This window comes from Tamandua tetradactyla, chromosome 5 (assembly GCF_023851605.1).
Source record: "Tamandua tetradactyla isolate mTamTet1 chromosome 5, mTamTet1.pri, whole genome shotgun sequence".
Classification (NCBI taxonomy): domain Eukaryota; kingdom Metazoa; phylum Chordata; class Mammalia; order Pilosa; family Myrmecophagidae; genus Tamandua; species Tamandua tetradactyla.
In genome coordinates, this window is record NC_135331.1 from 94,244,926 (window position 1) to 94,272,872 (window position 27,947).

At 39.9% G+C, this 27,947-nt stretch overlaps 1 protein-coding gene across 4 annotated transcripts in view; it reads left to right on the top strand.

The window, feature by feature from the left end:
- TBC1D22B (TBC1 domain family member 22B) overlaps positions 1–27,102 on the top strand; it is a 113,967-nt gene extending 86,865 nt beyond the window's left edge. For 2 of the 4 annotated variants that reach the window (XM_077161654.1, XM_077161658.1), the window contains 2 exons: positions 24,869–24,934; positions 25,089–27,102. In XM_077161654.1, coding sequence (XP_077017769.1) covers positions 24,869–24,934; positions 25,089–25,217 — 195 coding nt within the window. In that variant the 3' untranslated portion in view covers positions 25,218–27,102. Of the gene's footprint in view, positions 1–9,031; positions 15,079–24,868; positions 24,935–25,088 lie in introns of those variants that run through there. The other 2 variants (XM_077161656.1, XM_077161657.1) reach the window with 2 other exon arrangements.
- Positions 27,103–27,947: the final 845 nt, after the last annotated feature.

Below are 27,947 nucleotides of genomic sequence, written 5' to 3' on the forward strand. Positions count from 1 at the left end.
CATCTATTAAGCACTTCCTTACTTTCTGGCACTATGAGGTATTCCAGGCTTATCTTTTATTTTTGTTGTTCCATCCCTGGTTAAGCCAGGGTTGTTTTTTTCCCCCGAAGATTATTTTCTTGACTGTGTGCTTGTTTTTTAATGCAATTTTATTGAGATATATAATCACATACCATAAAATCATCCAAATTGTACAATCAGTGTTTCACAGGATCATCATATACCTGTGCATTTGTCATCACAATAGATTTTTGAACATTTTTCATTACTCAGAAAAAAGAAAAATAACAGTGAATGTAAAAATAAAAGTAAAAAGAACACCCAAAATATCCCATACCCCCCTCCCCCTATTTATTTATCTTTTGTCTTTTTTTTTTCCTTACTCATTTGTCCATACACTGGATAAGGGGAGTGTCATAAGGTTTTCACAGTCACATGGTCACACCTTAAAAGCTCCATAGTTGTTCAGTCATCTTCACAAATCAAGGTTATTGGATTATAGTTCAACAATTTCAGGTATTTCCCTCTAGCAACTCCAGTACCCCCAAAACTGAAAAGTGATAAAGGAATATCTGTATACTTCATAAGAATAACTACCAGAATGACCTCTTGACTCTACTTGAAATCTCTCAGTCACTGAAACTTTATTTTGTTTCGTTTCTCTTCTCCCTTTTAGTAAGGATGCTTTCTCCATCCCATGATGGCAGGGCCAGGCTCATCCTGGGGTGGGGAAGGGGGATCGTGTCCCACAGGGCCAGGGAGATTTACACCCTGGGAGTCATGTCCCACATTGGGGAAGTGCATTGAGTTCATCTGCAGAGCTGGTAAACCAGGTTTTGCCACTAAAAATACACAAAAATGTCCTAATAACTTTAGGAATAAGATTGTAAAAAAGTGTTTATCTGAAGTTCAAGAATTGGCAGAACTAATTGATGATGATGGAAGTTATGCAGATCAGTGGTGTGGGGGTGAGGCAGTACTGATTGGGGAAGAGCATAAGCCTTCTTAGGCGCAGGAAGTATTCTCTGTTGTTTACATAGAGTGTACATACATAAAAAGTCACCAAACTCTGCTCTTAAGATTTATGTACTGTACTGTATGCCAGTTATGCTGGATTTAAAAAGTTAAAAAAATTACAGGAGAGCTTTTGGTAGGAAAAGGACACATCAGTTTGCCATGAAGTCACCATAGAAAGGTTGGGAGGAAAGCAAGTGGTTGAAGAAAATGAAACAACGTGAAAATCCACCTACGAAAAAGAAGTTGACTATGTGAAGCTATCTAAATCAAATCAGATAGATACTTTTTTTTTTTCCACATGGAAAGGCTGAAGAGTAAAAGGATGTATTTAAATCTTGGCACCAAGTGAGGATCTTGACATTATTGTTACCTTGGAGCTTGAAGGTGACTGCCGAGTCACAGAACCAATTGGATATAAGAGGCAGTGGCTGTGTAAAGATTGTATAGCAGTGAGTATGTTAGGAGGAAGGGGAATAAAGGTGGGAAATCATGCTGTAAAAGGTAAACTTTAGTTATGGTCAAATAGAAGTGTGTCTACCCTGAACTTAAACACCTTAATGCATAACCAGCAGAGCCACCTGTAGAGTTGTGCACTGCCAAGGGAGTACGTGGGGGCTTCTTTGATCATGCTGGGAGCCTGAATAGGGCTGTATCTGCCCAGAGGCCAGGGCTGTCTGCAGTAGCAGTAGGAGACCTGCTGAGGCCTCGTGCTGTCACCATGGATCCTAGAAGAAGAAGGTAAACAAAATGGACTCTGGGCAACTAGGCTGGAACAAATGAGAGCTGAGATGTCTGTTGTCCACACTCTGTAAGGTTCTTACCAAGAGAGGCCCTTCTCAGTGCTTGCCCCTGGCCCATGCTTTGCTGGGTGTTATCTCCCTGATGGCAAGGTAGAGAAGAGGACACTGTAGCCATGGCCAGCCATGCAAAAATCTGTGGGAGAGTTTTCCTGGCAGAGGAAACAGAGCGAAGGCCCTGCATGGGTATGGGATTGAGGTATTGGGGGAGGTAAGAGGCAGATAGAAGGCAATATATCTGGAGTGTCATGAGGTGAAGGGGTAGTGTGGCGAGAGCTGATTTTTGAGATCAATGGCAAGAAATCGGATTTTATTCTAAAACAGAGTGAAACTATTATCCTTGTTCCTTGTTACATCAACACCCCCAGCCTTAAAGCCTGGTCTGGTAATGTCAAGGACTTGACCTGAACTGTTAGCTCTTTGGGGATGGAATGAGGAGGGATGCTTTGGTCCTGCTCTGGAAGGCCAGCAGAGTGAACTAGGGAATCTCAGGCATATAGATTCCATTGTTAAATAACAAAATCATAGCAGCCAGAATAGGCTTCCACCTCCCACTTTCTGGCCAAGGCTAAAGTTGGAATGGTAAATGAGACTAGAAGAGCGACAGAATTTAGTCACTGGAAAACATTTTTCATTTCTGCAGAGCATACCATCAAGGCAGGTTGTGGGTGTCAGAGAAATAACTGCTTTCCAGAGTAGGTTAATATAAGACCCAGCAGAACAGGAAATAGTTCATGAATTATGTGAGTGAAGAACTGCATGGCAGGGCTTCTCAGTCATCGTAGCCCCACTGCACTGGTTATAGCCAAAACACAGATCAGTTGCCGGGAGGGAGAAGTGAAACTCTCCAAAAATCAAAACTTCACCATGCATTTAGAAGAGCATGAGCTATGTCAAATTGTGGACACCCAGAAAATGATAATAAAATAATTCACAGAAGGCCCAAAAACTTTTTTTTAATTAATTAAAAAAAATTTTTTAAATACCAAAAAAACACCAAACAAACCCAGACATTCTTAACTTTTGATCATTCCGTTCTACATATATAATCAGTAATTCACAATATCATCATATAGTTGCATATTCATCATCATGATCATTGGAACATTTGCATCTATTCAGAAAAAGAAATAAAAAGAAAACAGAAAAAAATCATACATACCATACCCCTTACCCCTCCCGTTCATTGATCACTAGCATTTCAATCTAAATTTATTTTAACATTTGTTCCCGCTATTATTCATCTTTATTCCATGTGTTTTACTTATCTGTTGGTAAGATAGATAAAAGGAGCATCAGACACAAGGTTTTCACAGTCACACAGTCACACTGTGAAAGCGATATCATTATACAATCATCTTTAAGAAACATGGCTACTGGAACACAGCTCTACATTTTCAGGCAGTTCCCTCCAGCCTCTCCATTACACCTTAACTAAAAATGAGATATCTATATAATGCATAAGAATAACCTCCAGGATAACCTCTTGACTCTGTTTGGAATCTCTCAGCCATTGACACTTCATTTTGTCTCATTTCGCTCTTCCCTCTTTTGGTCGAGAAGGTTTTCTCAATCCCTTGATGCTGAGTCTCAGCTCATTCTATGATTTCTGTCCACGTTGCCAGGAAGGTCCACACCTCTGGGAGTCATGTGCCATGTAGACAGGGGGAGGGCAGTGAGTTTGCTTGTTGAGTTGGCTGGAGAGAGAGAGGCCACATCTGAGCAACAGAAGAGGCTCTCTTGAGGGTGACTCTTAGGCCTAATTTATATAGGCTTGACCTATCCTTTGTGAGGTTAAGTTTCATATGAACAAACCCCAAGATTGGGGGCTCAGCCTATAGCTTTGGTTGTCCACACTGCTTATGAGAATTTTAAGAATTCAACTTGGGGAAGTTGAATTTTCCCCCATTCTCACCATTCCCCGAAGGGGACTTTGCAAATACTTTTTTATTCACTTCCCAAATCACTCTGGAATTTATCGAGGCATCACTGTGGACAAACCAACAAAATCTCATGTCCTACCCAAGGTTCCATGTACTTATGGTGTTCAATTAAGCTGTCTACATAAGTTATATTAGGAAATGCACTAGTCTAAATATAAATTTTGTACAAAATAAACATTTTTTGCTTTAGTCTCACACATAAGTTAAAATTTTAAAATATTAATTACCATCTATTTTCAGCACCCTGCAGTAATGACATTCCTTTGTTCTTCCTCATGCAAAATCATTTTTTAAATTTGTACATTTAGTCACTATCATTATACACTCTAGGCATTCTAGATTATACCATATCAGTCTTTCTTGTCTATCTCTCTTTCTGATTTCATTTGTGCCCCCAGCCCTCCTCCCTCTATCATTCTCACATTCAGCTTCATTCAGTGTTTTAACATAATTGTATTACAGTTAGGTAGTATTGTGCTATCCATTTCTGGGTTTTTACATTCAGTCCTGTTGCACAAACTGTATCCCTTCAGCTCCAGTTACCCGATGTCTTACCCTATTTCTACTCCTGATGGTCCCTGTTACCAATGAAATTCTCCAAGTTTATTCACTAATGTCAGTTCATATCAATGAGACCATACAGTATTTGTTCTTTTGTTTCTGGCTAATCTTACTCAGCATAATGTCCTTAAGGTCCATCCATGCTGTTACACACTTCATAACTTTATTCTGTCTTACAGCTGCATAATATTCCATTGTATGTATATACCATAGTTTGGGCCCCAAAACTTTTAACTATGACAGTCAATCTAGGAAAAGTGTGCAAAAGTGTGTGCCTCAAGGCAGAGAGACCCTAAGCAAATGCCTGGTCACCCTATAGTCTAAAAAGTAATAGCAGGAAAATTGGCGTCTGTGAGAGAGCTCAAAAGAACATGGGACTCCACAACAAGGTCTTAGATGGTGTTCTGGTTTGCTAGCTGCCGGAATGCAATATACCAGAAATGGAATGGCTTTTAAAAGGGGGATTTAATGAGTTGCTAGTTTACAGTTCTAAGGCCGAGAAAATGTCCCGATTAAAACAAGTCTATAGAAATGTCCAATCAAAGGCATCTAGGGAAAGATACCTTGGTTCAAGAAGGCCGATGAAGTTCAGGGTTTCTCTCTCAAGTGAGAAGGCACGTGGTGAACACAGTCAGGGCTTCTCTCTCAGCTGGAAGGGCACATGGCGAACACGGCGTCATCTGCTAGCTTTCTCTCCTGGCTTCCTGTTTCATGAAGCTCCCCGGGAGGCATCTTCCTTCTTCATCTCCAAAGATCGCTGGCTGAAGGACTCTCTGCTTCGTAGTGTCACTCTCTCTGGATCTCTCCAAATCTCCAAAATATTTCCTCCTTATAGGACTCCAATAAACCAATCAAGACCCACTCAAATGGGTGGAGACATGTTATCCCCTAATCCAGTTTAACAACCATTCTTAACTAAATCACATCAACCAGGGAGATGATCTCATTACAGTTTCAAATATACAGTATTGAATAGGGATGATTCTACCTTTATGAAATGGGATTTATATTAAAGCATGGCTTTTCTTAGGGGGCATACTTCCTTTCAAACCAGCACAGATGGCTCAGAACTGATTTTGAGAAGTGCCATAGGGGTACTCCAAAGACCAATAATCTAATTTCCTTTAAATACAAAGAAGAGGGAAAGCACAAGGGAGTTTTTAAATACAAAGAAGAGGAAAAGCACAAGGGAGTCATGGGGCTAGCTTATGACTCTAAACCAAGGTATCAGGTTTTCTCAGATAATTCTTTTAAAAATATTATTTATTGTAAAAACTTAACAGAAAACATACAAACATTTTTGACAAACATACATTCCATACATAGTGTACAATCAATGCCTCACAATACCATCACATAATTGTGTATTCCTCACTGTGGTCATTATTTTTTTGAACATTTGTGTCACTCCAGCAACAGAAATAAAGAAAAAAGGAAAAACCCATATATGCCATGCCCCTTACCCTTCCCTTTCATTGACCACTAGTATTTCAATCTGCTCAATTTATTTTAACCTTTGTTCCCCCTATTGTTTATTTTTTTAACCGTATTTTTTATTCATTTGTCCATACCCTATTAAAAGAAGCATCAGACACAAGGTTTTCACAATCACACAGTCACAATGTAAAAGCTGTATCAGATAATTTTTTGTTTCTACCTTTACAGAAGAAAACCTTGCAGAGATTCCCACCCTGAAAGTGTCTTTTGTAGAAGACGGGTCAGAGTTGTTAAATACAATGGTGCTAAGCCCGTAGGCTATTGCAGGCCTAAATAACAAACTCCATGTAAATAAATCCCTTGAGTCAGATGGTATCCACCCACCACTTCTGCAGAAACTCAAGGAGAACTGTGGGATGTTGCCTGACTTCACAGACAGTTAGTGAATTGTCAAATTTGAATCCTGCTGTAAGGATTTGCAGAGAGCCCTAGGGGCGGAAAATTCTACCCAAAGTTGGTATGAGAAAGGGCGTGATAACTATATGTGTAAACAAAAAACAAGCCATGAAGGGGAATTTGACATAGTTTCCTCTGGGGGGAAAAGCTTTCCTATGCACTAAAGTGCTTCGAAGCAGGGAAAATCAATGAATATAAGTTTGATTTTCACTAAAGTTTATATCCAAGGACATGTTATTGAACAGTTATGTTGGGACTAGGGGAAAAATTGTGCTGGCTCACAGATTCTCAAAATGAGGGAAATTTTTAAAGTACTTATTTGATTAAGGAAGTATTTGTACATGCCTGAATGCACCACATTTGAAAAGAATGTTCCAATGTTGCAAAGTGATTGTACACACAGTACCTTATTTAATTATATATGGTCTTCTAAGTACTTTTACTGTTAATTATTGCATGTCCTATCTTTGGTTGTACTTGGCGCATATTGCTGAGTAAAAGTATTCAGCCCTCCAAGATTTCTTTCAAATAGTCTCATCTATGACCTCTTTTCTATTTTGTTCTTTCTGCTTTCTGCTCACCCCAGGAAAAACTGTATAGAGTACAGTAGTTATGAGGACAGGCTCTTGAGTCAGATTGTCTGGGTTCAGATCCCAGTCTGGCCCTGCTCTGTGATCTTGGGTAAGTTCCTGAACCTCTGTGCCTCAAAGTGCCTTGATGTCCTCATCTGTAAAATGAAGGTAATAGCTTCCATCTCATAGCGTTGATGTGAGGATTAAATGAGTTAATACAGAGCATGTGGAAAGCATTTAGAGCCCCACCTGGTGTGTAATAATCACTAAATAAATGATAGCTGACATTACAATTACTATCCTCCATGTTCTCCTCTTCCTCCTCAGTTCTTCCACCTGCTGTACATTATATAATAGGTTTCTCAGGTACCTTTCCTGGATCCAAGTCTCTTTCTTTATTACTTTCTACCCCTTCTCTGTTGGCCCTATTCTTTAATTGTTTTTACCCTTCACATATGCCTCACATTTCTTCTCCTTTTCGGTTTGTGGATTCTCAGGAGGGACCTGGCCACGCCCCTTTCTGCCATTGAAGCCAATTTCAAATTTTCTTCCATTGTCCCCTTTTCGTTCGTTGGGAACCACTCTTTGGTCAATACTTGCTTTCTGCTGCTTGCACTACAAACTGTCTTCTCCCGACTGTAGTGTTTCATCTGCCTGCATGTCATGCTTAAGGTTCTCATGAGCTGCTTTGTCACAAATCTTTAGTCTTTCCCTGCCCCAGCAATGTCTTTTCTCTACCGCTAGATAAAAACACCTGATTTGTGATTAGCACCTTTCTCCCCACCCATGTTTATTTATTTTCTACTTTATTCATATCCCAAATTTATCAATGCATTGGGCAAGGTTTCCCTTTATTGCAGTACTGCTGTGGGGTTGCAGTTCCTTAGTATAGCCACAAGGGGGAAGAGTGGTTCTTCACCATGAGACCTCAATACCCATCGGGGAGCGGGGAGGATAACTTGGCCAGAAGTAGAATTGTTTGGAGGTTTCTGGTAAGGCTAGAAGAAGAATTTGTAGCTATATTCCATCCCAGCAAAAGACATTCTCTTCTGAAGAGATAACACCTTTATTGGTTGCTTTTGTCTGTTTTCAATTACACAAGTATATGTAAAAATTAGAAAATTATAGGAAAATGAGAAATTGCTGGTAAGCAAAAGGGAAAAAAAAAATCAGGCTCCAGAACTGTTACCACACAGAGGTAAACACCATGATTGTGTTGATATATTTTCTTTCAGACATTTCGCCACGGAAATCTACATGAGAAAATATATATTATATGTATATAACCATTAATGGAACCTTTTTTGTTTTGTACATCTTGTTTTGTAGCCCGCTTTTTTTTTTAACTTTTTTATTGTAATATATATATATATATACGCACACAGAGCAAAGAAAGAAAAAATAATAGTTTCAAAGCACTCTTCAACAAGTAGTTACAGGACAGATCCCAGCGTTTGTCATGGACTGCCATACCATCATTTCAGAGTTTTCCTTCTAGCTACTCCAGAATATAGGAGGCTAGAAGAAATAAATATTTTCATCACAATTGACTTTTTTTTTTCTTTTTTTGTGAAAAATAACGAAGACAAAAGAAGCAATAAATTTCAAAGCACAGCACAACAATTAGTTGTAGTACAGATTTCAGAGTTTGGTATGGGTTATAATTCCACAATTTTAGGTTTTTACTTCTAGCTGCTCTAAAATACTGGAAACTAAAAGATATCAATTTAATGATTCAGCAATCATATTCATTTGTTAAATCCTACCTTCTCTGTATAATTCCATTATCCCCTTTGATTTTTTTATCCCACTCTTTAGGGATGTTTGGGCTATGGTCATTCTAACTTTTCATGTTGGAAGGAGCTTTCAGTAATATGGGGTAGGGAAATGAATTAGTTGATGTTCTGGAGAGGATGGGCCGTCTAAGTTTCAGGACTTACCTGGTCCAGGAATCCATATGGAGCTTGTAGGTTTCTGGAAAGTTACATTAGTGCATGGAACCTTTGCAGAATCTTACATATTGCCCTAGGTTTTCTTTAGGACTGGCTGGAATGTGTAGCCTGCTTTTTTTCACTTTATAAAATATACTGAACGTTCAATATTATAAAAAAGTATACCTCTAGATGTGACATGAGGCAGGAATACCAGTCTAGGAACCCCAGGGATTGCCAGCAGCCAGCACCAGAATGGTACAGACTTTGGCAGAAAGCATTGCTTTGCTAACTCCTTGATTTTGAACTTCTCCTAGCCTCAAAACTACTACAAGAAAACTGAAGAAAATCATCAGAATCAACTTTTCCGGAATGCTGTAAATTAAACAAAGTCTGACAAGAATCTGATGAGTGTTTATATGAGAGACACATCTAAATCTTAAGACTGGAGATCAGCCAGATCGGTAGTATGCAGAGTTGCTTCAGAACTGAATCTTTTACATGAGAGTGGCAAAAAAAAAAAAAAGCATTATATCAAGGTTAAAGGTTTATCCCACTCTGATTTTCTGGTCAGGACAAAGGGAAAACACTTGCTACTCTGGCTGGGTGGCTAAGAGTGAGTGCCTGTGTTTATCAGGTTTTCTCTGGAACGGGGTAGTAGTAATGTGCAGCAGCTTACCACCGTAAAGGTTTAGGAACCCGATGCACTTTGGCCTTTGGGTTTAGTTGCAGAGCTTTCTAACTACTCTTACCTCCTCTCCTTTTAAAACTAGGACAAGCTAGAAAAAATAATTCTGGGTGTTGTTTATTTCCCAGAAGAATTAGGTTCCCTTACATTCTTATGACCAAGGTTTAACACAATCCTCTGAAATAACGTCTGTTATTTTAAAAATGGGCCAAACAAGCTGGACCTGTCCTGATCAGGATGGCAGAGTGGGTGCTTTGGCGCTCTTTCCCCTGACAGAAGCTTTGAGCAACCAGCCAGAACTGGCAGAAACATCTTCTTAAAGCTCCAGAAAACAGTGAAAGGACTGCAGTAACAGGGCAAGAGCTGAATCAAGAAAAGGCTAATTAAAATTGGTAGAATTTCATGAAGTCCTGGTTGGCCCTTCCCTCACCCCTCCCTGGCCTGGTGTGGAGCTGGCCTGTGCTTCTAGTGCAGATTCCTGGTCCTGATTCCGGAGGGAGCAGAATACCTTCATGCACATACTGGGAGCATATATATCCGGCCCATTCTGTCTGGTGATGTCCTGAGGGACTTGCCATCCCAGAACTTTCCCTGTGTGTAGAAAACAGCCCACAGAGTACTAGTATAGAGCACTGTGGGAGAGAGTCAAGTCATGCTACCTGGGGCAGAACATTGCTGGCTGTTGGACTGGGAGGAATGTCTTCCTAGGAAAGAGGGGACATTCAGAATCAGGTAAACAAATTCCTAGGGCCACATGTGCAGAAATGATCAGGGCCACTCCTGTCCTTTCGTTTGAAACTATTTTTCAAACTCATTGTATGAATGAACTCTGAAAGAGAGCATTCTCATAGGTCAATCTGCAAAGACTGGGAAAGTTGTATTCTTTTATTCCTTTTCTTATCTCCCCTCCCCACCCCCCTCCTCTTCCATCTTTTGTTAGTTCCTGATATTCAAGGAAAGCTCTGTCCTAACCCTATCTGGATATAATCTTAACATACTCCTCAGAGTTTAAATTCTAGCAATAATACATTAAAATACCAAAATGTCCAGGTTTCAACAGAAGGTCACAAAACATATAAAGAAGCGATGGCCTAGGCAAAGGAGCAGATTAAACCATTAAAAACCATTAATGAGGAGGACCAGACCTGCGGCATACCAGAAGACTTTTGAAAAATGGTCCTAACTATGCTCAAAGAGCTAAAGGAAAATATGGACAAAAAAACTAAAGGAAAACAATAGATGAACACAAAGAGAATAGAGAAATTTTAAAACAGAAACCAAACAGAACTTAAGACCACAGAAATTAAAATCTCTCTACACAAGGGTTTAACAGCAGATTGGAACTGGCAGAAGAAATGGTCAGATAACTTGAAGGGAAGACCATTGTAATCATTCAGTCTGAGGAGCAGAAAGGAGAGAGAATGAAGAAAAGTGAATAAAGCCTGAGAAACCTGTGGGATACCACCAAGAGTACCTGCTGACTCATTGTGGGAGCCCCAGAAGAAGAAGAAGGAGAGGGACAGAGAATATCAAAGAAATAATGCCTGAAAACCCCCCAAATTTAACAAGAATATACTCTTCCAAGATGCTCAACAAACTCCAAACAGAATAAACCCAAATAGACCCACATGGTAGCATATTTTAATCAACTGTCAAATGACAAAGAGACAGAATTGTGAAAGCCTCAAGAGAGAAACATTGTGTCACATATGGGGAGCCTCAATAAGGTTAATGCTGATTTTTTCATTAGAACCATGAAGGTAAGAAGCAGTGGAAGACAAATGTAAAGGGCTGAAAGAAAAAATTGCTAATAAGTATCATATCTGGCAAAACTGTCTTTCAAAAATGAGGGAGATAAAATAAGGCATCAGTGACTAAAAGAGATCAAATAGAGTCAAGAGGCTATTCTGGAGGCTACTCTTATGCAAGCTTCACTTAGATAGTGGTGATTGCCATGGTTTGCTAAGCTCCAACCAATATCATTCCTGTTAACTCTTAAGAACACCTAGGGCTCAAACAGAGACTCTTTAAAAAAAGTTTCATGCATTAAGCTTGCTTTCCTGGAACCTATAATTTCCAGAGGGTTTCTAGGCCAGATAAATTCTGAAATCCTGAAGGACCAGCCTCTCCAAGATTATCAACTGATAACATCCCCCTATCCTTTAGTGTTGACATCCTTTCTCAACATGAAAAAGTCAGAACAGGCATTGCATAAAAGATCCCTTTAGATTGGGAGAAGGATCAAAGGAGGAGGAGTTATAACAGAGAAAATAGGATGTAACGAAGAGTATGGCTGCTGAATCACTATATTGATATTTCTTTAAGCCTGTAGAGAGGGGTAGGGTGGTGAGACTGCTCGTTGTGTTGGCTGGAGAGAGGGGCCACATCTGAGCAACAAAGAGGCTCTCTTGGGGGTGACTCTTAGGCCTAAATTTTATGTAGGCTTCACCTATCCTTTGTGGGGTTAAGTTTCATATGAACAAACCCCAAGACTGGGGGCTCTGCCTATAGCTTTGGTTGTCCACACTGCTTGTGAGAATATCAAGAATTCAACTTGGGGAAGTTGAATTTCTCCCCATTCTCACCACTCCCCGAAGGGGACTTTGCAGATGCTTTTCCACTCACTGATCAAATCACTCTGGGATTCATCGGGGCATCACTCTGGACAAACCAACAAAATCTCATGTCCTACCTGAGATTCCAAATACTTATGGCGTTCAATCAAACTATCTACATAAGTTATATTAGGAAATGTACTAGTCAAAATATTAATTTTCTACCAAATAAGCATTTTTTGCTTTAGTCTCATACAGAAGGTGAGATTTTAAAATATTAATTACCATCTATTTTCAGTACCCTGCAGTAATGACATTCCTTTGTTCTTCCTCATGCAAAAACATTTTTAAAATTTGTATATTGTACATTTCACTATTGTTATACACTCTAGGCATTCCTAGATTATACCATCTCAATCTTTAACATCTATCTTTCTTTCTGATTTCAATATGTCCCCCAGCCCTCCTCCCTCTATCATTCTCACATGTAGCTTCATTCAGTGTTTTAACATAATTATATTACAGGTAGGTAGTATTGTGCTGTCCATTTCTGAGTTTTTATATTCAGTCCTGTTGCACAGTCTGCATCCCTTCAGCTCCAATTACCCAATATCTTATCCTATTTCTATCTCCTGATGGTCTCTGTTACAAACAAAATATTCCAAGTTTATTCACTAATGTCAGTTCATATCAGTGAGACCATACAGTATTTGTCCTTTAGTTTTTGGCTAGTCTCAACTCAGCATAATATTCTCGAGGTCGATCCATGTTGTTACATACTTCATAAGTTCATTCTGTCTTAAAGCTGCATAATATTCCATCGTATGTATATACCATAGTTTGTTTAGCCACTCGTCTGTTGATGGACATTTTGGCTGTTTCCATCTCCTTGCAATTGTAAATAATGCTGCTATAAACACTGGTGTGCAAATTTCCGTTTGTGTCTTTGCCCTTATGTCCTCTGAGTAGATACCTAGCAATGGTATTGCTGGGTCATATGGCAATTCTATATTCAGCTTTTTGAGGAACCGTCAAATTGCCTTCCACAGTGGTTGCACCATTTGACATTCCCACCAACAGTGAATAAGTGTGCCTCTTTCTCCACATCCTCTCCAGCACTTATCATTTTCTGTTTTGTTGATAATGGCCATTCTGGTGGGTGTGAGATGATATCTCATTGTGGTTTTGATTTGCATTTCTCTAATGGCCAGGGACGTTGAGCGTCTCTTCATGTGCCTTTTGGCCATTTGTATTTCCTCTTCTGAGAAGTGTCTGTTCAAGTCTTTTTCCCATTTTGTAATTGGATTGGCTGTCTTTTTGTTGTTGAGTTGAACAATCTCTTTATAAATTCTGGATACTAGACCTTTATCTGATATGTCGTTTCCAAATCTTGTCTCCCATTGTGTAGGCTGTCTTTTTACTTTCTTGATGAAGTTCTTTGATGCACAAAAGTGTTTGATTTTGAGGAGTTCCCATTTACTTATTTCTTTCTTCAGTGCTCTTGCTTTAGGTGTAAGCTCTATAAAACCACCTCCAATTATAAGATATATAAGATATTTCCCTACATTTTCCTCTAACTGTTTTATGGTCTTAGACCTGATGTTTAGATCTTTCATCCATTTTGAGTTAACTTTTGTATAGGGTGTGAGATACGGGTCCTCTTTCATTCTTTTGCATATGGATATCCAGTTCTCTAGGCACCGTTTATTGAAGAGACTGTTCTGTCCCAGGTGAGTTGGCTTGACTGCCTTATCAAAGATCAAATGTCCATAGATGAGAGGGTCTATATCTGAACACTCTATTCGATTCCATTGGTCAATATATCTATCTTTACGCCAGTACCATGCTGTTTTGACCACTGTGGCTTCGTAATATGCCTTAAAGTCAGGCAGCGTGAGACCTCCAGCTTCATTTTTTTTCCTCAAGATACTTTTAGAAATTCAGGGCACCCTGCCTTCCAGATAAATTTGCTTATTGGTTTTTCTATTTCTGAAAAGTAAGTTGTAGGGATTTTGATTGGTATTGCGTTGAATCTGTAAATCAACTTAGGTAGAATTGACATCTTAACTATATTTAGTCTTCCAATCCATGAACACGGTATGCCCTTCCATCTATTTAGGTCTTCTGTGATTTCTTTTAACAGTTTTTTGTAGTTTTCTTTGTATAGGTCTTTTGTCTCTTTAGTTAAATTTATTCCTAAGTTTATTCTTTTAGTTGCAATTGTAAATGGAATTTGTTTCTTGATTTCCCCCTCAGATTGTTCATTACTAGTGTATAGAAACACTACAGATTTTTGAATGTTGATCTTGTAACCTGCCACTTTGCTGTACTTGTTTATTAGCTCTAGTAGTTTTGCTGTGGATTTTTCAGGGTTTTCGACATATAGTATCATATCATCTGCAAACAGTGATAGTTTTACTTCTTCCTTTCCAATTTTGATGCCTTGTATTTCTTTTTCTTGTCTGATTGCTCTGGCTAGAACTTCCAACACGATGTTGAATAACAGTGGTGATAGTGGACATCCTTGTCTTGTTCCTGATCTTAGGGGGAAAGTTTTCAGCTTTTCCCCATTGAGGACAATATTAGCTGTGGGTTTTTCATATATTCCCTTTATCATTTTAAGGAAATTCCCTTGTATTCCTATCCTTTGAAGTGTTTTCAACAGGAAAGGATGTTGAATTTTGTCAAATGCCTACTCTGCATCAATTGAGATGATCATGTGATTTTTCTGCTTTGATTTGTTGATATGGTGTATTACATTAATTGATTTTCTTATGTTGAACCATCATTGCTTACCTGGGATGAATCCTACTTGGTCATGATGTATAATTCTTTTAATGTGTTGTTGGATTTGATTTGCTAGAATTTTGTTGATGATTTTTGCATCTATATTCATTCATTAGAGAGATTGGTCTGTAGTTTTCTTTTTTTGTAATATCTTTGCCTGGTTTTGGTATGAGGGTGATGTTGGCTTCATAGAATGAATTAGGTAGCTTTCCCTCCACTTCAATTTTTTTGAAGAGTTTGAGCAGGGTTGGTACTAATTCTTTCTGGAACGTTTGGTAGAATTCACATGTGAAGCCGTCTGGTCCTGGACTTTTCTTTTTGGGAAGCTTTTGAATGACTGATTCAATTTCTTTACTTGTGATTGGTTTGTTGAGGTCATCTATCTCTTCTTGAGTCAAAGTTGGTTGTTCATGCCTTTCTAGGAACTTGTCCATTTCATCTAAATTGTTGTATTTATTAGCATAAAGTTGTTCATAGTATCCTGTTATTACCTCCTTTATTTCTGTGGGGTCAGTGGTTATGTCTCCTCTTCCATTTCTGATCTTATTTATTTGCATCCTCTCTCTTCTTCTTTTTGTCAATCTTTTTTGTTTATTTGTTTTGTTTTAATTTTTTATTAATTAAAAAAAATTACAAAAACAAACATTCCCAACACATACACTCAGCAATTCACAATATCATCACATAGTTGCATATTCGTCATCATGATCATTTCCCAGAACATTAGCATCAATTCAGAAAAAGAAATAAAAAGACAACAGAAAAATATAACAAACAGAAAAAAAAATTTTACAGGCCATACCCCTTACTGATCCCTTTCATTGATCACTAGCATTTCAAACTAAATTTATTTTAACATTTCTTCCCCCTATTATTTTTTTATTCCGTATGTTCCTCTCATATGTTGACAAGGTAGATAAAAGGAGCATCAGACACAAGGTTTTCACAATCACACAGTCACACTGTGAAAGCTATATCATTATATAATCATCATCAAGAAACATGGCTACTGGAACACAGCTCTACATTTTCAGGCAGTTCCCTCCAGTCTCTCCATTACATCTTGGATAACAAGGTGATATCTACTTAATGCATAAGAATAACCTCCAGGATAACCTCTCAGCTCTGTTTGGAATCTCTCAGCCATTGACACTTTGTCTCATTTCCCTCTTCCCCCTTTTGGTCTAGAAGGTTTTCTCAATCCCTTGATGCTGGGTCTCAGTTCATTCTAGAGTTTTTCTCAATCTCTTGATGCTGAATCTCAGCTCATTCTGGGATTTCTGTCCCACGCTGCCAGGAAGATCCACACCCATGGTAGTCATGTGCCACATAGACAGGGGGAGGGTGGTGAGTCTGCTTGCTGTGTTGGCTGGAGAGAGAGGCCACATTGAGCAACAAAAGAGGTTCTCTTGGGGGTGACTCTTAGGCTTAATTTTAAGTAGGTTTGACCTATCCCCTGTGGGGTTAAGTTTCATATGAACAAACCCCAAGACTGGGGGCTCAGCCTATAGCATTAGTTGTACACACTGCTTGTGAGAATATCAAAAATTCAGCTTGGGGAAGTTGAGTTTTCCCCTATTCTCACCATTCCCTGAAGGAGACTTTGCAAATACTTTTCCACTCACTGATCAAATCACTCTGGGATTCATCAGGGCATCACCTGGACAAACCATCAAAATCTCATGTCCTATACAAAATTCCATGTACTTAAGGTATTCAATCAACTATCTACATAAGTTATATTAGGAGATGCACTAGTCAAAGTATAGAATTGTACCAAATAAACATTTTTTTGCTTTAGTCTCACACATTAGTTGAAATTTTAAAATATTAAGTACCATCTATTTTCAGCACACTGCAGTAATGACTTCTTTTGATCTTCCTCATGCAAAAACGTTTTTTAAATTTGTACATTTAGTCACTATCATTATACACTCTAGGCATTCCTAGATTACACCATCTCAATCTTTATCATCTATTTTTCGTTGTGATTTCATTTATGCCCCAGCCCTCCTCGCTCTATCATTCTCGTATGCAGCTTCATTCAGTGTTTTAACATAATTGTATTACAGTTAGGTAATATTGTGCTGTCCATTTCTGAGTTTTTATATTCAGTCCTGTTGCACAATCTGTATCCCTTCAGCTCCAATTACCCAGTATCTTACCATATTTCTATCTCCTGATGGTCTCTGTTAACAAGGAAATATTCCAAGATTATTCAGTAATGTCAGTTCATAGCAGTGAGACCATGCAGTATTTGTCCTTTTGTTTCCAGCTAATTACACTCAGCATAATGTCCTTAAGGTCCATTCATGTTGTTACATACTTCATAACTTTACTCTGTCTTACAGCTGCATAATATTCCATCTTATGTAAATGTCACAGTTTGTTTAGCCAACTGTCTGTTGATGGACATTTTGGCTGTTTCTATCTCTTGGTAATTGTTGATAATGCTGCTATAAACACTGGTGTGTAAATGTCCATTCGTGTCCTTGGCCTCGTGTCCTTTGAGTAGAGACAGCTTATAGATGGGTCCTGTTTTTTAATCCATTCTGCCAGACTATGTCTTTTGATTGGAGAGTTTAATCCATTAACATTCAGTGTTATTACTGCATGGGTAGTACTTTCTTCTACTATTTTGCCTTCTGGATTTTATATGTCATATCTAATTTTCCTTCTTTTTACCTTTACTCATAGTCTTCCTTTCTACACTCTTCTCCACACCTCTCTCTTCTGTCTTCGTATCTGTCTCTAGTGCTCCTTTTAGTATTTCTTGCAGAGCTAGTCTCTTGGTCACAAATTCTCTCAGTGACTTTTTGTCTGAAAATGTTGTAATTTCTCCCTCGTTTTTGAAGGGCAATTTTGCTGGATATAGAATTCTTGGTTGACAGTTTTTCTCTTTTAGTAATTTAAATAAATCATCCCACTGTCTTCTCGCTTCCATAGTTTCTGCTGAGAGATCTATGCATAGTCTTATTGGGTTTCCCTTGTATGTGATGAATTGCTTTTCTCTTGCTACTTTCAAGATCCTCTCTTTCTCTTTGACCTCTGACATTCTGATTATTAAATGTCTTGGAGTATGTCTATTTGGATCTATTCTCTTTGGGGTATGCTGCACTTCTTGCATCTGTAATTTTAAGTCTTTCATAAGAGTTGGGAAATTTTCAGTGATAATATCTCCCATTAGTTTTTCTCCTCCTTTTCCCTTCTCTTCTCCTTCCGGGACACCCACAACACGTATATTCGTGCGCTTCATATTATCATTCAATTCCCTGAGTCCCTGCTCATATTTTTCCATTTTTTTCCCTATAGTTTCTATTTCTAGTCGGATTTCAGATGTTCCATCCTCCAGTTCAGAAATCCTATGTTCTATCTCTTGAAATCTACCATTGTAGGTCTCATTGTTTTTTTTCATCTCTTCTACTGTGTCTTTCATTCCCATAAGTTCTGTGATTTGTTTTTTCAGACTTTCAGTTTCTTCTTTTTGTTCTTTCCTTGCCTTCTTCATATCCTCCCTCAATTCATTGATTTGGTTTTTGATGAGGTTTTCCATGTCTGTTCGTACATTCTGAATTAATTGTTTCAGCTCTTCTATCTCATTTGAACTGTTGGTTTGTTCCTTTGACTGGGCCATATCTTCAATTTTCCTGGTGTGATTAGTTATTTTTTGCTGGGGTCTAGACATTTAATTACCTTAATTAGTTTGTTCTGGTGATTACTTTCACTTCTCTTACCTAGGGTTTTCTTGCTCAATGAATTTGTTGTTTGTCTGTTCTTTGACCTTCCATTCAGCTTTTTCTGGACCTCTAGCTTAGGTTTTGTTTAACAGAGGATACTTTTTCAGTTCTTGTTTTCTTGTTTCTTGTCCTGCTTGTGTGGTGCCTTTTCCCTCCCCACCCTTAGGAGGGTCTACGTAGGTATTATAGACTCCAGCCAGGTTTTCCCAGACTAAACTGGCCTCCTATCAGCGGCAAGCAGTCACCTGCTTCAGTTTTCCCTTAGGGTGAGACCCAGCAGGTTAAAAGACTTTCCTGTGAAGTCTCTGGGCTCTGTTTTTCTTATCCTGCCCAGTATGTGGTGCATCTGCCTGCAGATCGCACCAGCAAAAGATGTTGCAGCACTTTTAACTTTGGAAGACTCTCCCTGCTGGGGGCGTGGTGGAGACGGAGGAGAGGTTTTAGGCTGGTTTTAATGGCTTCAAATTGTCAAGCCCTGGGGTCTGAATTCCTTGAGGGAGGGATTCCACCTGAGTTGGGCTTCACCTCTCTCCTGGGGAAGGCACAGGCAGGAGACAGCCCTGAAAGCAGCCTGTTTCTGCCTATGCCTGGGGCAGTTGCAGCCTGAGAAGTCCCGCTGCTGAATCCAGAGGCTGCCAAGTCTCCGTAGAGACACAGCCACTAAAGCCTCCGTTTCTTCCCCTTTCCTCTTTTTCCATGAGCCCAATGAGCAACCTCTGCCTTGACCAGATTTAGAGTCTCTTTCCTTTCCCTCTGGGAAGCCGCCTGTGGGGGAGGGCCGCTGCAGCTTGTGCAACTCACGGTTTTGGGAGGGCTTGCAGCCGGTCCAGCTGGTCCTGACTGGGGTACGCTGTGTGTCTGGTACTGACATGGCTCTGGGAGCTGTTCTGTACTGTTTCTGCTTATTTAGTAGTTGTTCTGGAGGACGAACTAAAACGCGCACATTGCTAAGCCGCCATCTTGGCCCCTCCCCTGCATGTATGTTTTATATCACAATAAAAAAAAGTTTTTAAAAAAATGAGGGAGAGATTAAGTCATTCCCAGATAGACAAAAGCTGAAGAAGTTTGCCACATCTAGACCAGCCCTTAGAGAAGTGCTGAAGGGAGCTCTGCAGCTTGAAAGGAAAGAATGATGGACAATAGATTAAAGCCACATGAAGAAATGAAGATCTCAGGTAGGGTAACAGTATGGGTAAATATAAATGCCAGTACCATAGTATTTTCTGTTTCTAACTCCACTTCTTACTTCCTACAGAATCTAAAAGGGAAATTCATAAAATGTATCATATTATTGCTCTGCCACTGTCAGCACACTACTTTAATCTTATGGTATAAGGTAACTGCCTCCATACCTCCATTCAGGTCTGTTTTGGAGTCAGTGGGAAGGGGAGAAGGAGAAGGTTAAGAAAGAACCCAAATTTTGTTACCTATCATTTCTGCTCATTTCCCATTGACTAGAACATGCATACCACTAATGGGCCATCGGCAGCTTTGTACCCAGCTAAACTTCTGATAGTATAAGAAGAAATCATATAAAATATGTGTAAGAGTTCTATAGTGGAAACTACAAAATATTGCTAGAGCACTCAGATCAGCTAAGAACAGGTTTAAAAAGTAATCTTATGAAGTGGATAATGGTGGCTCAGTGACAGAGTTTTCACCTGCCATGCTGGAGACTCAGGTTCGATTCCTGGAGCCTGCCCATGCGAAAAAAAATGGTAATCATATGGCAAACAATGGTATATACATATGATCAAATATTGTGCTGCTACAAAATGAAATGAAGTTGTGAGGCATGCAACGATGTGAATGAACCTGTGGGGCATTCGGTGAGGCAAAATAAGAACATTTATTGTATGGTCTCCTTTAGAAAATGCTTATAAGAAAGCAGGGACCTATATTGTAAGCTCTTATAGTAAACACAGTTAGTCCGGAATGGTAATTATAATTCCTGGATTTTGAGGCTGTTTTATATACGTATAACCTGGTATCTAGAGATAAGAACGAAGCTGATTACGTGAGGATTAAGGTAATTCAGAACACAAGGCTAAAAAAACCTTGTCTATATTTTAGAGCCACACCTACTCTTTGAGACCAAAGGAAAAAAAGTTTATTTTGTCTAGAACCTAAATTTTCTGTAGCGCATAATCTGACTCAACCTGTCTGGATAGCTCATTTGAACAATTGAAACATAGGGATTCCAGAATAAGAATGAGGGCCTTTAATCCTGTATCGTTTAATGTAATGCCTGGATACATCCTAGAATATATTAAGCAGATAATCAAAAAGTATTAGCAACATTCCTTGAGGGATGGGAGAAACAATACAAAACTAGTAAACTTTACCATCAGGGAATCCCCTGGTACTGTGTCAAACATTAGGGACACCCAAATAAATAGGCCAGGCCTTTGATCTTGAGGCTTACTCTTGTGAAGCTTATGTAGGTAGTGGAGAAGCTTAACCTACCTATAGGTATGCCTAAGAGTTACTTCTGGAGGACATCTGTTGTTGCTCAGATGTGGCTTCATTCTCTCTAAGCCCAACTCTGTAAGTGAAATCATTGCCCTTCCCCCTATATAGGACATGACATCCAGGGGTGAAAGTCTCCTTGGTAGCATCAAAGATGGCTCCCAGGGGTGAGTCCAGCCCTGGCATCATAGGATCTACAATTCCATCCCAACCAAAAAGGGGGAAAAGAAGTATAGTTAATAAAGTATCAGTGACAGAGAGAGTTCAAATAGAGTTGAGAGGCTACTCTGGAGGTCACTCTTCCACAAGCTTCAGTTAGACATTGCTACCTATCATAACTTGCCAACCCCCAACCAAAACCATTCCAGCCAATCCTAAAGAACACCTAGGACAATATATAAAAGCCTACAAAGGTTCCATACACTAGGGTAACTTTCCAGAAATCTGTGGCCTCCAGATGGGTCCCTGGACAAAATAAGTCCTGAAACCTAGAGGGTCCAGCCTTTCCAGAACATCAGTTAGTGCCATCTCCCTACCCCATATTATTGACAGCAATTCCAACATGAAAAAGTTAGAATGGGCATAGCCCAAATATCCCATAAAGAGTGGGATAGAAAGATCAAAGGTGGTGGTGGAGTTATACAGAGAAGATAGGATTTAACGAATGAATATGATTGCTGAATCGTTAAGTTGATATTTCTTTTAACCTCTAGTATCTTAGAGCAGCTAGAAGTAAAAACCTAAAATTGTAGAATTGTAACCCACACCAAACTCTGAAATCTGTTCTACAACTAATTGTTGTGCTGTGCTTTGAAATTTATTGCTTTTTTTGTATATATCTTATTTGTCACCAAAAAAAAAAAGTCGATTGTGATGTGTTCTAGTTTGCTAGCTGCCAGAATGCAATATACAGGAACAGAATGGCTTTTAAAAAGGGAGATTTAATAAGTTGCTAGTTTACAGATCTAAGGCTGAGAAAATGTCCCAATTAAAGCAAGTCTATAAAAATGTCCAACCTAAGACATCCAGGGAAAGATGCCTTGGTTCAAGAAGGCCAGTGGCATTCAGTGTTTCTCTCCCAGCTGGAAGGGCACATGGTGTACATGGCAATGTCTGCTGGCTTTCTCTTCAGGCCTTTTGTTTCTTGAAGCTCCCCAGGAGGCGTTTTCCTCCTTCATCTCCAAAAGTCGCTGGTTGGTGGACTCTCTGCTTTGCGGTTCTGCAGCGTTCTCCTCATTCCTCTGTCACTCTCCTCCTTCCCCTGTCATTCTCCTCATTCTCCTCGTCCTCCTGTCATTCTCCTCATTCTCCCATTATTCTCTTAGAATCTCCAAATTTCACTAGCTGGTGGACTCTGTGGTTCTCTCAGCCTCGTGGCTCTGCTCAGCTGTGCTGTTGCTTTCTTGCCATTCTCAAAAGGTATTCTCTCCAAAAAACGTCTCCTTTTTTATAGGATCCCCGTAAAGTAATCAAGACCCACCTGGAATGGGTGGAGACATGTCTCCGCCTAATCAAGTTTAATACCCACACTTGATTGAGTCAAATTTCCATAGAGATAAAATTTCTAACATACAGTACTGAATAGGGATTAGAAGAAAGGGCTGGTTTTGCAAAGTGGGATTAGGATTAAAACATGACTTTCCTAGGATATATAAATCCTTTCAAACCAGCACATGATGATAAAAAAATATTTATTCCTTCTAGCCTCCTATATTCTGGGCAGCCTGAAGGAAAAATCTGAGATGATGTTGTGGTAGCCCATGACAAACCCTGGGATCTGTCCTGTAACTACTTGCTGAAGAGTGCTTTGAAAATTATTGCTTTTTTCTTTCTTTGCTTTGATTATATGTTATATTATACAATAAAAAAGTTTTTAAAAAAGTATAGGATAACCATTTCATAGCATTCAGATATTAATATTTCTTCAACTGTGAGATAGTCAGTTATATGTGTCAATTTAAATAACAATGTAAATCAAGTCTTCCCCTCAAAGATAAAGAAATAATCACACACAAAAATGTGCATAAATGAGGAAAAGGAGTGCAACACCTTAAATAATTGAGAGTGGCTTCAGGCATGACTAGATCCAGCCACTCAAACAGTAGTTATCAGGACTTGGTCTACTCTCCATCTCTTAGTTCTGCCTTCCTCTGTTTTGGCTTCTTTCTCAGGTAGGGTCTGGCAAAGTTGGCTGAAGTCCCAGGGAGTGTTCTCATGGCTCAGCATGGGTTACATCACCCCTCACTGAGACCAGGATGATGTGGTGCTCTGACTCACATGTCTGAGTATATGTACCCTTTTATTTTTTCGCATGGGCAGGCACCAGGAATAGAACTTGGGTCTCCGGCATGGCAGACAAGAAGTCTGCCTGCTGAGCCACCGTGGCCTGCCCTATATGTACCCTTTTGGGAGGGGGTAACTATAGGAATACAAGTTGAAGAGGACAAGGTCCTCAAATGAGAATGAAGGTGTTGTCATGTGAAGGAGAAATGAGTGCCAGGCTAGCAAAAATTAGCCTCCATTCTTGCTACCCTTACAGCCTTGTTCAAAGCTGTTCCTCTATATTTTCATCCAAACAACCCCTATTCAGCCCTGGACTTCAGTTCAAATGGCATTTCCTGCAGGAAACCTCCCTGGACCATCTCAGCTGGTTTGGGATCCTCTGAGATGTGTGCTCTTGGCAGAGCTTGTCACTGTGCATTTATGGGATCATTTGATGAAGGCCTGTCTCCCCCGCGAAGCTGAAACCACCTTGAGGTCTGTCTTGTCGACCAGTGTGTCCCAGAGCCTGGGGCAATTCCTGGCACATACAAGGAGCTCAATAGATATTTATTTGAAGGAAAAAAAAGATAATCATAGCATATGGGCAGACCGCTGGCATTCTGTTCATTATCTATTCACGTCATTCACTCCTTTTCCTATGTGGTTGTTTGCCTTTTTTCTCGCGGAGTTATAGGTACTCCTTGCTGATTATGGATGCTAACCTTTGGTTTTTTATGGTTGTTACAAGTAGTTCCTCAGTTTCTTGTATTTTAACTTTGCTTTTGGTGTTTCTTGGCAGACTGAGGTTTCAAAATTGCATATAATCAAACCTGTCAATCTTTTACGGCTTCTGGGTTTTGTGTCTTGCTCCTCTTACTTTCATAGTCAGGAAAATAGAAATAATACCCAGTTCAGAAAAAGAGACAGAGAAAGGACATGAAGCAGCAGCAGCTAAATTACAGAGATAACCTAACTGCTCCCATTCATATTTTATTCTGATATCCTCTTTAATCAGCTATCCCCATGGAGCTGTTTGAGGGAACAAAGTCAGGTAGACTTGGGCTTTGAAAACTGAATAGGATTTAGATGGGTGGGAGAGAAAAAATAAAAAGGTGTTCCTGGTAAAAGAAATAGCATGTATTAAGCCATGGAAACAATAAATTTGGCTGAAATGGACCTGGCTGGATGAGGCATGTACTTTGGAAGCAGTGGGAAATAAGGGACAGGCAGGTTGAGCGCAGTGTTTGGAGAGCCAAGGCAAAGAATAAATACAGTGATTACAAGTGAAATTTGGGATTAGAAGAAGTCAAAAGTAAAATGATATATCCTGTAGTCTTACCAATAAAGGTAAAAAAAAGGGGGGGATGGTACAAATTAAGTAATAGCCATATGATGGAGTACTAACATTGAGGATTATCATTTTTGAAAGCTGTGTGGAAAAATACATATAAACATATGTATTTTATGTTTATATAAAATACAAAAAACATATAAAATCATAATTATTATTACTATTTAAAGAAATATGCATGTGAAAAAAAAGCTTGGAAAGAATTCTTCAAAATTAAGAGAGGTGTATTTAGATGATGAGTGATAATTTTTCTTTGAAAAATCTTTGTTTATTGTTTTCGTTCTCTACTTACTGTATTTTCTAAGAGGCGGATGTTAGTGGATCAGAGAGTCAGCAGAGACTTTCAAGGCTTCCTGAAGGTGAACTGGAAGGTGAGGGCTGTGCGCTGCTAGGGAAGAAGGGGGGCTGGGTTGGCCCTTGAGGATGTAGCCCAGGAAGAAGTGGTCCTGTTCCAGACCTTGAAAGGGAAGGACTGCTGGTCCCATGGTCTGCAGTCTGGGAATGATAAAAGTCTTTTCTTTCCAGGGTCTCCTCATGCTGCTACAGAACCTACCTACGATACACTGGGGCAATGAAGAGATCGGGCTGCTTCTCGCCGAGGCATACAGACTCAAGTACATGTTTGCCGACGCCCCCAATCACTACCGCCGATAGGTGCTGTCTCCCCATGGGGACCCAGACTGCCCCATCTCTGATGGCAATCTGATCACTGTGGCCACTGTGCAAGCCGTGGACCCCGGCCAGGAAACACTCCTGCTGTAAAAAGCTCACACACGCCACCCAGGTCTTAACTTTTGGGGTGCCTGTCCACCACTCCATGTCTCTGGGTGTGTCTCTTGGACCACTGTCAGTATTTTCCATGCCATATGGATGGGCCCAGCTCTGGGAGAGGACAGAAAAGGAGGTACAGGGTTGTCTGCCCCTTTAAAAGAAACTGGACAAAAGAAGGGGAAGGCTCAGGGTCTCAACTCACATTGTCCCTACGTGGACTGGCCATCTCACCTCCGCACCCTAACTGATAACTGTTGCTCTTCATGACATAGTTTGATTTGATCACAGGTCAAATGCCTTATGTTTAAGACTCCTGACCCCTCCCTCTCTCCTGTTTCCTAGCCCTTCTTCTGCCCTAGACTGAGCCATGAGGAGCAGCTTTTCGAAATCATTGCTCTCAGATGGAGGAGGCACTGATGCTTTTAACTCTGGAAAGAGACTTATACCTAAGGGCTAGGAATTTCATTTTTCCTTTTCTTACCAGATATTTTTATGTGTGTATGTGAGAGAGAGTCTGTATGCATACATGCCCCTCAGCATTTAGGTACATGTCTAACTTTCTGTCTCCAGACTGGCCCCACCAGAATCATCCAGGAAGGGCCTCAGTGACCAGGTATACAAGTGTTTATTGAGAAGGATCAGGGCAGGAGTTGGGGGAGAGGCTTTTTACCTCTCCAAACCCTTTTTCCATGTTGACCCACTCCAAGATATTATGTGTAAATTGTGTTATTATGTATATGGGTAAGGATGTACAAATATATGTCCTCTTTGTAGCAGATGTGATTTTATATTTATAATGTGCATCACCATGTGAAAGCAATCTAGGTCACTGGCACAAATGAAGTTGCCAGGCAGGCAGCTTCAATGATCCAGGTTGATTTTGGGTGCCCTCCTATGAGGGAAATGGGATGGTCGTCTGCTAGAGTGAGTAGCTGAGCAGATGGAACTGCTTTTAAATCAGTGGCAGCTATCCCAAGCATAAATGTCCCAGAGTTTTTTTCTCCTCCCCTTTCTTCCCACCCCTCCCTTGGCCTTTCTGGCGCATCTTCCCTCCTCCCTCCCCCTCTTTTACAGAAAGGGGTGTGAAGAAAATCTGTCGACCTTTCATCCCTAGTAGTCTCCCAAAGAGGGGACTGCAGAGACAAAAACCCTTTCTGTGTGATTTAGTCCTTGTCTTTTCCTCAGAATCTGGGGAGGACTTTTTTTTTTATGCTTTTAAATTAGCAGTTTATTCAGGACAGAAGCTGGGACCGACTAGTCAGTGCCAAGGAAAGAAAAGGGTTTCCAGTGTGTCCCTGGTATTTTGGGCTCTTCTCAGTATCCCCACTGTCACCATCATACCCACACAGCTTGTGAGACTTTGTGATCCATGTCAGATTTGTGGTATTTTGTAGTGAGAGGTGGTGGGGTGGTGGGGGGTGGTGGTGGCAAGCAGCTGTCATCCTCTTGGGAAGCTAAGCAGTGTCCCCAATGGATGACACCTTGAGCCTCATTGCCAACTAAGCCCCGCCATGCCAGTGTATGTTAAATTTCTCATCTGAAGCTGTTTCTCAGGCATTTTTCCTAATCCTTTTCCTTTTCCCCCTTCGGTGTGCCTCAATAGTTTCCTTCACAGAGTGAGAGGGCTTGTGACCCTCCCTCAACTGGACTGATTAAAGAAAGACACTTGTGTTCCCAAGTGGTGGTTTTATTTTTTTAGTTTTTATGTTTGTATGGGAAATTGTGGATAAAGTGAAAGAATTGTAAATAAATAGTGTGTTTCCTCCTCTGTCTGCTCATTTTTCTCCCATGGATTTGTGTAACCTGGAATCAAAAGAGTCTCCTTGTTTTTCCCTTGCTGATTCTGGTTAGTATGAGACACAAGCCTTCTGTAGAACAAGCAGGAAATCATCAGATCAAAAGGCTTTCTCAGAGGAAGGATGTCAGCAAACATTCACTGAGCACCTACTCTCTGAAAGATACCATGGAAACTACAAAAATGGATAACTTGGTTCCTAACAGCTGACATTTATAGCTAGGCACTATGATCCACACTTAACATGTATTGCTAGAATACAGACCTCCTGGCTTGTCTGTTCAGTGTTTTTCCTATAAAACATATAGAACTGAAAGGTGTTCAGAGACTGGCCCTGCATCTAGGGTCTTTGTTAAGGTTTTTGTTTGTTGGTTTGTTTGTTATTGGTGAATTTCCTCTTGGCAGCCTTACTGTGAAATGTGTCAAGAAAGGTTGTTGACTGTACTTTTCATCTGCAAAGGATTCATTGGAATGGTTTCTCCATCTAGTAACTCCTTTCTTGGATTCATCTTAAAGTGTTTCTTGGTTTCAATCATTAGTAACTATATAAACTGCAAGTAACAGAAAACAAAAATAACACTGGCTTACACAAGATAAAAATTTACACCTCCCTCACATAAAAGTCTAAAAGTAGGCAACCCAGGGCCAGTTTAATGGCTTTGTTCACAAATTCCTTGGGAACCAGGATTCCTTCCCTGAACCTTCATGGCACAAGATGGCACCTAGCACTCCAGCTATTACTTCCACTTCCCAAACAACATTCTCCAGCTGTCACAGGTCACTTCCTAAGGAAGGGACAAAGAAAAGATTGACAGAAC